This window comes from Orbicella franksi, chromosome 1 (genome assembly GCF_964199315.1).
Source record: "Orbicella franksi chromosome 1, jaOrbFran1.1, whole genome shotgun sequence".
NCBI lineage: Eukaryota > Metazoa > Cnidaria > Anthozoa > Scleractinia > Merulinidae > Orbicella > Orbicella franksi.
In genome coordinates, this window is record NC_138145.1 from 21,003,902 (window position 1) to 21,017,367 (window position 13,466).

Genomic DNA, 13,466 nt, shown 5'->3' on the forward strand with positions numbered 1-13,466 from the left:
AAATCGTAAGGGAACGGTACGCCAGGTTTACGGTCTGAAGGAGGAATCGGGTTACTTCTATTCAAACTCTCTGCTCCCTTTCTGTTTTGATAGTCGTAACACTGTGAGACCCAAATGTGCTAAATGTGCTAATTTACTAGACAGTTATTACACGGTACGACCGCTTGCGCCAAGATAACTGCGCGTAAAGAAAGGTCTGAGTCTTTCGGCTGAAAGAGACAAGCATTCAAAGAGACAATGGAAAATAGACAATAGCTGCTCAAAAAATAGATTCGTTCGTAAGAAAACGATATTTGACGTGACACAAAAGAATGGAAGTGGTACTCAAGCATTAAATATATGCCAAGTACATAATTATGAGCTAGGTCTGATAACCTCAAAAAACGTGATAATCTCTGGATTAAATGAAACCATGTCTGATACCGCCCAAAAACGTGATGATTCAATGAAGCTTTCTGATATCGCCCCAAAACGTGACGACTAAATATAGCCGTAAGGTTTCTGATATCGCCCCAAAACGTGGTGACTAAATATAGCCGTACTCTGGCCCGCCCAAACACGTAATGATTTTAAAATGAAGCCAAATCACTGATGATCAAATGAAGAGATGACAGAAAAATATAGGTTAGTACAGTGGAGCCTCTCCATCTCGAGGTCGGCTATCTCAAACTCGACCCTACCCTGTGAGACAGAGATTCCCTTCTCTTTCTGCTCGGTGAGAGACGAGCGGGAACTTCTGCTCGCAACCGCTCGATTTCTTATCGTGAAGTCACAATGTCGCATGTGTCGTGCTTTGTCGTGCGAAACGTTTAACGCAATCAAATTTTTAGTTATCTGCGGGTCAGTTGAGGCGAATTACTTGAATGCAGACTATTCCACCGTTTATTTATTATAGAAACTACAGAAATTTCGTACAGTTCTACGAAGTAACGAGCGATAAAAAACAGACGGATAGAATCAAAATTGGCTTCATTCAAGTCCACGCTGTCAAGTCAAGTCAAGTCAAGTCCAGCGTGTGCTTCGCGAACTGCAAGCTACCTGCATATATTTAAACAAACTGTTTTCGAAAAATTAAAATCAATCTATCAACCCTCACATTATATTCCTTTGACAAAAATTAGCTTGTTGAGGTGATTTAAAATCAAAATTAAAATTAGAATTAAAATTAAAATCTATCAACCCTCACATGCATTATGTTCCTTTGACAATAACTAGCTTCCTGAGATGAATTAATGTACTACAATAGATTCTGGAACTGTGCAAACAGCAACAGAACAAAGATTGAAACCCTTAAATGGAAAAAGCTAGTACTGAGAAGAATGAAACAAAAAGCGACAATGATGTTTAAATCCTTTAACGAGTTAGCTCTAGTGTACTTGCAGGACCTATTCAACGAACAAAGCACAGACTATGATTTCCGTGACTCTTTCGGTAAATTGACATTGCCAAGGCCGCGTAGTAATTATTTCAGACGTAGTTTCAGCTACAGCGGTGCTTTATTGTGGAATTCATTGCCTAGAAACATTAGAAAGATTAAATCGATTGTTAAGTTCAAGACGCAAATCAATCGCGTATTTGAGTCATCGGATTCTCATTCGACAATCTTGTAAAACAGCATATGATAGTTTTTAATTAATGTAATATTTGTATTTAGATTCTTATAATATTGTACTTACTGAAGATTTTAAGCGAGTTTTTAAATAAAATGATTGATTGATGGACGGACGGACGGACGGATGGACGGACGGACGGATGGACGGATGGACGGATGGACGGATGGATGGATCGATGGATGAATGGATCGATGGATGGATGGATTAATGAATGGATTGGTTATTCATCGGACAAAAGTTCTGAATTGCGTGACGAACCCATGTCGGTGCATGCAGTGTTGTCAATTATAATTTTTAGCCAATCACAAGGAAGCAGATATTGTCGGCAGTATTTTATTTCACAACACTGCCATTCATACTATAAGATATGGATATAAGATAAGATGAGATTTATGCATTCATAAAAAGATATGGCAATAATGATTAACCAGAGGACTAAACCAAAATTGAACAGGTTCCTTACATTACAGTGTAACATACATCCAAGCTGACCAAGATCTAAATATATTTAATAATCTGATTCTGTGAGCAAGCAGAAAGTTGTTAAAAAAAATTGGAAAAACGTTTTGTACCTGGGTAATAGGAAAGTAAAATGAGTTTACCCAAGTATCGTTATAAGAAATCAATCCTCAATAACTTTAAAACAATTTTGAATTCAAAGTCGAAAGCGAAGTTATCTTAAATTCAAGTTCAGAGATCACGGCCTATTGTTGTAATTTTGTTGAAGGTTCTCCCCCTTTGCTGCTTTAAAAATTATAAAATTTACGTTAACAACAGTTATATATCAAATTATTTTTCAAATGAGACCTAAAAGTCGCGGATAAATATGTCAGCCACCGAAATTGTTCATCCACAATGAATGTGTCACATTTTGGTGTCCTGAGGATAAGAATGCATCAAAACCATGGTAGTATTTTGGCTGACATCCTGGGAAATGTTTAGTGTTGCTGTGTGATTGGATGAAGACTGCGGAGTAATCTCATCGGATGGAGATTTATCTTCGTCTGCCTGAATTTCCGTGTTCTCCTTTACTGCTGTAAAATCAAACAAGAAGCATAGAGGGCGTTATCAAATAAAAGATCGGGGGGTTTTAAATGAGTGTATATTTGTTAATTTGGTGACGGAACTTGACGCCTGTAGATATAAATTTAATATCAATTTCTACCCCTATCATCTCCAACACTAACTTCAAATAGAAGGAAGCTAAGCTGAGGATACAGAGAAAACTCTTTCCTATCTTCTATTTTTGTTGTTTTCCACTAAGCTTTCAGGCGCTATCTCATTTCCAAAAGCCCATGAATAGGAAGTTCCGATCCTTTCTGATGGAACTTTTCACCGTTAACTATACAACCTTAAACTTGGGACAAAGAATCTACTTTGCTTGGGAGTCTATCTGATTATTTATACCAGAATAGTGAGGTAAAGGTAGGTTAAATGTGTATTCGGGTCTAGTGGCCCACCAGTCAGGCGCTCATCTCTAGTTTCCGTAGCATGTAGCAGCTACGAGTATTTCTAAACTCCTTTCTAGATGGGATGGTAGTCCATCGCAGGGTTACTCCCAGCAACCGGTGCCCATTTATATACCTGGGTAAAGAGAGGTACTGTGAAACTTAATTTTCTTGCCCAATAGCTTAATACAACGATTCCGACCTGGCTTCGAACCCGGACCACTCGACTGAGAGCACAGCACAGTAAAATGAGGCTAACACGCCTCCCCCATACTAGAATATGGATTTATTTTTGTTCGCTACAAACGTAGCTGACGTTGCTATCACTATACCGATCAGTCGGAAACATTTCAATACAAATTTATTTCTTTTGTGGACCAACATATAGATATCGCCCACCTTTGGCTTTGCAGGTCAACACTGAAGGTTGTAAGGACAAAACCAGCAAGGATCCAACCAGACTTAATATCCCAGGTGCCATTATAAAGACTTGTTGTACGTAATTACTAATCGCTTCATTTGAGTTCGAGCTACCAGAACAGAGGGAAAAAAATAGATAAGTGGCCAAGCAAGAAAGCCTGGTAAACAATCAATTATCAAGTTGCGTTGTTTGAGTTTTATCCTTTACATGATCCTTGATTTATTTTTATTTTACTCATTTGATACACAAAAATAACAAACTAAATCCCAGGCGCAAAAATCTTTCCGATAATACACCCCTCCGAATGTAAGCCTATGGGCTTATATCAGATTAAATACAAATAAAATTAAAATTAAAATGTACAGAGAAAGCTACATTAGCCTTAGCTGATTTTCATATGGGTCCCCTCCATACTGGTGGAGTTGGAATTTGGAGTGTTGGCTTTCGTGGGGAGGTGAGCGGGAGGGGGGGGGGGGACCGGAGAAGCCGGAGAAAAACCCTCGGAGCAGGGTGAGAACCAGCAACCAACCCGTGCCACATAGGTGGGAGACAAGCGCTCTCACCAATGCACCATCCCTGCTCCCCTCAATTCATCACTTCAGATTCATCACTCAAGGAAAGATAGAACTTATTCCGATTGTAGAGCTTGCTATTGAATACATAAAGCTCGTTTTGTACTAAGAGCCGTTCGAGGAACGACATTAAACCTTGGTTTGTGCCTTATAATGCTATGGTTAGAGAGTTGTGTGGTATTATTTTACTGTATACACCTAAAACGTTTGAAACACAACATCTCTTTAAGGTAGAAACTCAAAAAATTATGAAACACAAATCCCTTCCTATAACAAACCCCTGTAATTCTTCCCCAACCTCTAGCAATACATTTTTGGTGTAAAGGAGGGGGGAGGGAGGGAAGGAAGGATTGATGGATGGGTCAGTGACTAGATGTACCTACTCTTTTTCCGGATAAAAGCTTTGTATGCCGATCACAATACCACCGCTGGAGACTCTATTGATTACAACTATAATAGAAATCACCAAACCACTGGTATCCTATAAAATAGACAGATCACAAAATCTCAAAATCTTCATTGATTCATTACGTAGTCACTGATGTCATTGACTAGCCATTGAGAAATGGAAACAACCTCCTCAAGGTGACATGCTCTATGCAAACTATATTTAACTAGGAATAATTAAAATCCCTATGATACAAACTCTTGAACTAAACACAAGCAGCAGAGATGAACGTGACAAAGCAAAGCACTTTCTTACGAAAACGTGACATTCCGCATACTACGGAACATACATTTTTAATATTAACCTTATTTCCACAAAGCGCAAACCTTATTATCTCCAATCAGTTCAGTGATCAAAGCCATTGCCATGACGAACATAACTGACATGCCAAATCCTATCAAGATGACAGGTGCATAGGTCGCTTGCCTGGTGGAAGGAGTTTGAAAATAACTCCAGACGACACCGCCTATTACAACGCAAGCTGCCGGTAGGTAACTCCACTGCAAGAGCAAATCAATGTAGAGTTGAAAGGAAAAACTCTTTACGTTGGAAACGAGGATTCTAATTCATAAATGTGTCATGATTTTATTATTTGTTATGGAACATGTGTTATTCTACAGTTAAGATTATGTGGATGGTGTTACTGGCAACTGACACAGCCCGGCATTTGAACAGACTAACAATGTCTTAACATCTTCGATGACAATTAACACAGTCTGTTATTACATCACCTGGTCTCAGCCTACGCAGTTTGAGCCTTGTGATGTTCAAATGAAAAAGAAAATTTCATATTGTCCTCTTCCCTTCTCCATCACTCTCATTAAATTGGTGGAGAATGGATTGGGTAAAACACCATGGACTAGCGGAAACTGATGAACTACCATTCCACCGGGCGTAGCAATACACTTATAGCCACGTCCAAAACCTACAGCTGTTGTCTAGATAGCGGCCGGTGTCTGAAACATCCGGACGCTGGATGTTTCAGACACACCGTCCTTGCTTGTGAGAGGAAGGCATTAGTTGTAATATATATTTACGTCTTGCCCTTACCTTGGTTCCAATCCTCTCGTTGAGTTTTCCGCAAAAAATGGTTGAAAAAGATGCGCTTATCATAAGAACCAATGGAAAATAGGCGATGGCTTCCTAAACGACAAAGGGCCCAATAAGACAAGTCGATGTTTTCCATCAACATGAAAACTATCACATGCTTGATTTTAACGTACAGGAATATAAACGAGGGGGATATGGCCTGTTGAATCGGAAAGTCAAGAAAAAAATCGTTATTCCATATTCAATATATAATTATTTGAGTGTACTAGCAATGAGTTGTACTTCTTCTCCCCACCCCACCCCTCCCTCCCACGCCCACCCCCCCCCCCCACACACATACACACACACACATCCCATGATTGCTTAGATTAATTTTACTGTTTCGAAATTAAAAGACTCTATGCCAAAGTCGGCAAACACAGTACTCACAAAAGTCATATCTTTTTAATGCCTGTCCGTGCCCAATATGTTTGGAATTGCCAGAATGCACTCATATACCATTTCGGATGTGATGTGATTCAATTGTTAGCATTCATGGGAGAAGGGAAAAAAGAGTGAAAATGGGAGAAAGGGAGTAAACAGAACAATATAAAACAAACTGAAAAAAAACATATTCAGAAATTCACGTCAGAAAATGGATTGTTGTTGCTGGTAATTTGCTTCACACGAATGTGCTTCTAAATTGAGAAATTATGTACTTTCCAAACGATATGTAGGAAAATAAAATGGTAGAAACTAATACAATATTTACCTTTGCAAATTGTAGTCTTTCTGTAAGAAACAGAGGTAAATATGTGTAAACTGTGTTTCTTACAAGACTTGCACATGTGAAGATCATCGCTACCTGAAAATAATATCAATAGATATATATATTCTTAGATATTTTAGTCTCTAGTATCTCTCTATATATACTTGTTATGCAAAGCTTTCGAGTGGTATACCCTGGAATATTAATATCCCACGAGTGACTTGTATTTTCTCGGTATATCGAAGCCTTTAGGCGAGTGTGTATGCCAAGAAAATACAAGTGAGTGACAAGTAGGATATTCCATGGTATACTACGAGAGAACGTTGCATAACTATTTTATAAGATGCCATAGGAGATACAGTGGCCAACACGCGTCTACGCTCGGTGCACGATGGCAAGGCTGGGTGTAATACCGTCGAATATACAACGGCTGTCCTGTATTCTGATTGGCTGTACCTTCCACGACATGGTATAAAAATCTTTATGAGTCTGAAGCGAGTCAAAATACAAACGATGAGTAAGTCTACAGTGATGCTCAACACTAAAATGTTCAACATGAGAGTTATCCAACAGTTTTTTATTCTGAGAACGGAACAAACCATAACCTGTGCCTTGCATTTCGTGCGTGCTCAAAGGAACTTGGAGGACTACAATTAACCTGAAAAACTGGTTTCCTGCAGTGCAAATATCGTGAGAATCAATTTGTACTTGGCATAGCTAAGCTTTTAACGACATTGCTATTGTAATCAAGGCTCGTAATTATCACACGGGACTTTCTCTCAAAGAGACCGCACTGAGGCCAACAAACACGATACCAAAGCTTATGTTCCAGAAATATATGTCACTTACCTAATTTGTAGTCTCGCACTGTGGAATTACATTATTTTCCGCTGGCGCGGCGCGCACAAAAAAAATGAATACCATTAGATAACCGGTCATTCAAACGACATTGTGAAATCGAAATTGAATCTTCAATTGTGTATGCGCTATGTGAATGTCTAGATAGGCCTGCGGTTTTACCAGCTACCTAAATAATACTGTACTATTCAAGTAATTTGTATTTTTGCATCATACTATTATTATGTTTCTCACAATAAAATTTACTTTGTTACCATTTTTACGAAGACAAGCACAAACCTTATACAAGTTTGGATCTTTCAACCAGTATTTGATTGTTTTAGGACGTCTTTTCTTAGCTGGATGAATTGTTGATGAACCAGCTTCCTGCTTATCTTCTGAAGCTGAAGGATTACAGCCACCCTCAACAAACTCATTTACTTTATCTTCCTCCTGACTTCTTTCCGTGACGGTCGCCAGCTTCTTATCGGACGTATCCAATTTGAAATCGTTTCCCCCATCCTCGTTCGGCAGTGGCATGACAGGCAATTCCAACAAACTAAAAGTCACTGACTTTTTGTGTCTTCGTTGACCTGAAGTATCGCTGGAGCATTCTTCCTCTATTTCTTCACTCCTTTCATCTTCAAAACCAAAGTTGGGTAGACCAAGTTGTCCATCCATTGTACTCGACACAATTCCGTTTCGTCGTTGCCTACATTTGGCTGAAACCGTTGTAGGCTTGTCTTCTTGGTCGATTTCGATTGCACTTTTAACTGAATCTGCTGTAGTGTTGCTGTCCCAGTTGTCTTCTCCCCGTATCTCCTGGATCCCTTCTTGCCTCCAGTTTTCGCCAAGTGCATATTCTTCATCTGCAATGTTGACTCTAACGTGGTCTTCGATGCTCTCAGTTGACAAATCTTGTTGGCTGTGGTCTGATCTAGATAGGAGTCCATCAATAACACGCACTAACAAGCTTTTTTTACGATCACGGTCTAACTTCTGTAGTCCTAGAACCATTTTTTTTGGAGCATTCCCGTGCTGATCATCCTGAGATGATTTCTCAGTCTCAGTTTGTGATGAACTTTGATCAATTTCGTCTCCTTCATCATAGAATAAGGCTTCAACAAATTTCTGTACAGAGCTTCTTTTCCTCTGACGATTTTCATGATCCACTGTGTTTTGATGTCCTTCTTCCTTCTGGTCTGGGTTTTCATTCGACGAAGTCACAAACATGTCAACATTTGAATGAACAAGACTGGATTTTCGTGAGTCTTATATCAAAAGAAAAAAAATAAGATAAATTATTATAAAAGTTCACAGTTACTTGTGATAGTGCATTGCTCTTGGCTAGTCACAAACAATGTATTATCACGAGTATCTGTCAACTTTTATTGTCATTTTTCACTCGTGAATCTGGGCCGTCGGGAATCCTTATGCAATATAAGGCGAGATTGCTTTCATCATTTTGTTAGTGAACGGGATTTTGAGCGAACACGAACAATGTACTATCACATTTCCGTTCAACTCTAAAAGAACAATCAGCAATAAAGAAAACGCGTTAGGAGGAGGAGCCAGGATGCAAAAGCACCATCCTTTCATCTCAGTAGCGTAGCAGTCCTTTATCAAAATTCTCATACACAATTTCAAACAAGTGAAAATAAGATAAAAACTTGAGAAAAAATTCTCGAAAACTAAGATTTCAACCAAAAAGTCTCCCATTTTGGATAGGACAGCTTTGTTTGTACCACGTCCCGTCAAAACTCTGAACGGCCCACAGTTTTCCCGGAAAACGTTTGGAGGCAAAGCAAAGATCCATTATCGTTGATGGTAACCGTTTTACAAAAAGATAAAGACAATAACAGATAAAAAGAAAAACTTAAAAACAAACATAAACTGAACGCTCGAAATATTGTCTTTAGACTTACTTTGATTTTCCATTTCAAACGCTACCATGAATAATCCGCCAACATTCTAAACGAAATAAAATCTAAAGCTTAGTTTTAATCATGTCAAAATGCGGTCATAGTCTTAACACAGAACCACAAATTGCATACATTCCTTTGTAAAATTGTGTCCCATAGTAGTTTCTCTCTGATAGCTAACTAGAGTACTTACGACACCTTGAGAACCTTAGAAGGCATTGATAACAAAAAAAAAAATTGACTTACAAAGTAATTGCCTGTCGAAGGGCAGGTGGAATTACTTTATTGATTGTGAAATGGAAGATTAATAGCGCTGCCGAGTTTTTGCGAGCCGCTCTGACGAATGGCTAACACTTAAAAACTTTGGCACGTGCAGCTTTTGTACACCGGTTAATTTACCAACTTTAAGGAGATAAACAACTGAGCCTGTCTTCACATACCATATCAAAACATGCACTAGGTTTTCGTTTACGTGTCTTCCGGGGTTCCTTTGTCCCAATGTAGAAAATGTTTGCAAAAAGGACTCCTGTTCCAGTTGCAATCCAAGAGAGATACTGTAAAATAGAGAGGAAATGCATATAGCGACATATTCAGAGGCCAAAAGGTAACCACGAACAGCAGAAAGAGTTACATGTTAAGTGTAACAACATACATACATAAAGCTCCCTTTACATTAAATAGCTCGTGGAGATGATCTACTGTGCAGTAAAAGTTGTCTGAACTGTGCAAATGCCAATAATTTAAAGATAAGCGGCGATTCATCGTTGTAAAGTTCTGAACAGGTCCTGTAATATTGAAGCGTAATTGAGGAACCCATTTCAGTATTGCGTTGTCGTTTTCAACCAATCCCGCGCGGTAAAAGTAACACGATAATATCGTAAAATATTGACGTCTCTCTCGTAAGTCCCATCGTGATACTTTTGATTAAAATATAAATTCCCAGTACGCGCGAAGAATTGCCATGGATACTGGCACCCAATGATGTTTTCCATTAGCCGGCGAGTTACTTACTTCAATACTTCGACTTTTAAGCCGTACATTCCGCTCAGAAACAAAAGAAATTCATTCAGTGTTTCCAAAGTATCGAGCAAAGAAAGAGCCGAAGAATTTAGACAAATTTCATCTTTAATCAAACTCATAAACTTTTCAAAAAGCGGTGTCGCCATCTCACGCATAAAGCTAGCTTGCTCGGTGACTCACAAACTTCCTTGAATGATTAAACACATTTACCTGCCTTCATCGCCAGCATAAAACTCTATGTAACCGTAAATAGCTCGTAAAGATGATCTAGTGTGCAGTAAAAGTTGTCTAAAACGCGCGAATGGCAATAAGTTAGAGATTAGCAGCGATTCATTACTGTAGTCCTGATCATGAAATTTGAAGCGTAATTGAGAAACCCATTTCAGTGCTGCGTTGTCATGGCAAGTTTTCAGCCAATCACGCGCGGCAAAAGTGAGACGACTTTTAATACCGTAAAATATTGTCACCTCTCTCGTAAGCAAAATTTCTTGAGGTGAGGCCTGCACCTTGTCTCTTACAACTCTGTGTGCTCGTGACTCATCGCGCCAGTGTTAACTCTGACAAAACCACGCTAAACATGGACTAATCTTTAAAAGAAAATCAACTAATGGCTTACGCGGCCTATTATTTTACTAACCGCAAAATCTGATTGGTGTGTAGGCCCCAGGCTATCTCCACTGTCTTGTCCAAGAAGAGCCCATGCGATGACGTAAACATAAACTCCACTTAAATAGCTAAACATTGTCCTAGATGATGGATAAAAAGAAAAAAAGACTGATTACACTTCAAGAGTGGTACATTGTACGTACAACATCTTTACGGTAATATGATGTATCTTTGAGCGCACGAAAACGTTTACCTGAGTCGCCAGCGTGCAGAAATTGAGTTTGCTCTAATCTTTTTGCTTCGTTGCGCAACGTTTTTGTCATACAAACTGTGTCGGCGAGATAGACACGTTTTTGAATACAATTCAACCTCGCGACTTAATACGAACACCAACTAAATCAAACGCAGCGTTCGTATTATTATGTAGAAGTGAAGACTTTATGAAGTCTGCATTCTTTGCAGGCACGAAGGGAACTGTCCGTAAAAAAGAGGAGTCCGCGTTATAAAGGTGTCCGTAAGGCAAAGTTCTACTGTATGCAAATACTGATTGATATCAGCCATCCTCGAATTTAGGCTGACTTTAGGCTACAATTTCTCGGCTACAAAAACGGTCTCGGCTTCAAAAACGTTCTCGGCTACGAAAAAATTCTCACGCTACAAAACTGAGTTGTACTAATATTTGAAAATTCCTTATAGATTACCATAATTGATAATAGTTGTTTGGCACAAACCTCGTGGCGACAAGGGCTGTAAATTTCGATACTTTTTCAGCTACAATGGTGACAAATGCCAAGTGATTTATCGAAACCATGCTATAGGAGATTTTAACTAACGCCGAGAAGAAGCCAAAGTAGACAAGTGGAAGCCAGCTTTGATCTCTTCCATCACACAGAAAGCACTTGTTGAACAAAAGAGGGACGCATATTGCCATTAAAAATGTTCCAAGGAGATGCCAAGATTTTCGTCTGCCGATTTTGTTCGACAGAACAGGAACATTGACATTGTCGCCAAAGTACCCAGATATCAGAGACATAGCAGCGTCTGAAAATTCTCCAATGAGAACTATCAGCCCTGCTTGTGAAGCTGAAAGTTCCAACACTTTCATGAAGAATATTATTTGAAATGAAAATAGAAGTTGTGTATACAGGTCAATGAACACATGTCCAACTGCACACGATAGCCGTTCCCTTGTCCTCATTATTCCAAAATGCTTGTTGCTTGTTCTTCTCTGAAAACATGAAGGGTGCAATTAGCCTGGACTACCCGTAGAAACATTTTGTGTTCATTCAAACACCGACCACCTTACAAGAGTAAGTAGTGCACGTGGGAAGAAAAGATTTCTTCATACTTACAGGATTACGAGAACTAAACCAGAGACGGTCGCACCATAAATTCAAGCGAAGCTAATCTTTGATCTAGCTTTAAATCTGATTACAAATGTGAAGTATACCTGTTAAGACTAATACTTTGACGATATTTACGACTCTTGGAGTCTGCCTTTGAGCGGCTCCTCCACACGTCACTGGACAAGACTAGGTGACACTGACCGTGACGACGTCAGTAATGAGTCTGTATGAATGATAATTGTTGTTTGTCAATTTTACAATACTCGCCTGAATGAATATTCAAGAAACTACCACAGACCATTTATGTTACGTCGTAATACCGAGCTTTAAGTTAGTCTAAAGAAATGCTAGCCACAGGAATCAGAAATTTGCGAAAGATACTTTCAAACTGACTAGAAGCCTTGTATGTGAAGTCAGAAATAGTACGATAAACCCACTTGCGCAAGATCAATACGCGTAAATAATTTAGTGTCTGCCTCAATCGGCTGAGAGGAACGAGCACTCAAACGGACTCTGAAAAATAGACAATAGGTACTCAAAAATAGATTTCCTTCCTAAGTACACCATATCTAACACAAAAGAGAGGAAGTAGCAAACAAAAACACAATATTTAATTATGAGCTAGGTCTGATACCGCCCATAAACGTGATGATCTCTGGATAAAATGAAGCGATGTCTGGTACCGCCCAAAAACGTGATAATTGAATGATACTGAATTAAGGGAGGAAGAAGCAGCCACTGAAGTGAATCGACCTGTTTTGTTCGCCACATGCTTCTCAAACTTCAAAGCAAAGATTACTATTCTTCTAAGATTCGCGTTTATCACATTTGCTAATATTTCATTGTATAGTCATTACTGAAATAAGGCCTGGAGTGAGTAGAGACCACTGAATTCAGTTGCTCTGTTGGATCCTTTCACGCTTGACAAACTTGATCCATCATATTTTAAATGGTCATAACACTCTACTTCATTAAATCGCATTGAGATAATTCACCGGAAATGTATATGGCAAACTGGAAGGGTAGTATCGATTCCCGAACAAACGTTCCTAGTAATAAATTTTTTTTGACAAACAATCGTGCTCAAATGGGAGTTAGAACGAATTGCAAAATTATTAACATGTTTGGTGTAAGGTAGAGAGAAATTATTGTAGAACTCAAAGAGATCAGACAACGGAAAGTAGACGCTCATGCAGTGCCCAAAAATAGTTTTAGTTTGTAACTACTTCAATGTATGATTCAAACTGAGAGAGGAACTAACACACATGCAACTTGACCAAAGGTCTATTTAAAAATCTGATTCTGGCGGCAAGCAGAATGTCGTTTAAAACTAAACAGGTACAGGCACGTTTTGTATTTTGACAATACCAAAGAAAAATGAGTTTCCCAAGTATTTTCAGAAGAAATCAACCCTCAATAATTCAGTCGATAAGGA

The 13,466-nt window shown here is 38.9% G+C and overlaps 1 protein-coding gene across 7 annotated transcripts; it reads right to left on the minus strand.

Moving 5' to 3' along the window:
* Nucleotides 1-873: 873 nt before the first annotated feature.
* LOC145496222 (uncharacterized) lies at nucleotides 874-12,743 on the minus strand. Of its 7 annotated transcripts, none has more exons than XM_081475928.1 (12): nucleotides 12,038-12,742; nucleotides 11,417-11,913; nucleotides 10,717-10,825; nucleotides 9,500-9,613; nucleotides 9,063-9,108; nucleotides 7,438-8,408; nucleotides 6,304-6,396; nucleotides 5,553-5,645; nucleotides 4,829-5,002; nucleotides 4,438-4,535; nucleotides 3,461-3,591; nucleotides 874-2,644 (listed from the first exon to the last, which is right to left on the minus strand). In XM_081475928.1, exons 2-12 carry the CDS (start codon nucleotides 11,881-11,883, stop codon nucleotides 2,478-2,480), a joined length of 2,463 nt encoding a protein of 820 aa, XP_081332054.1. In that variant the 5' UTR covers nucleotides 11,884-11,913; nucleotides 12,038-12,742; the 3' UTR covers nucleotides 874-2,477. The 7 variants fall into 7 exon arrangements, with proteins under 7 accessions (XP_081332054.1, XP_081332044.1, XP_081332037.1 ...); XM_081475918.1 differs by having other exon boundaries at nucleotides 874-2,647; nucleotides 12,136-12,740; XM_081475911.1 differs by having other exon boundaries at nucleotides 874-2,647; nucleotides 12,038-12,739.
* Nucleotides 12,744-13,466: the final 723 nt, after the last annotated feature.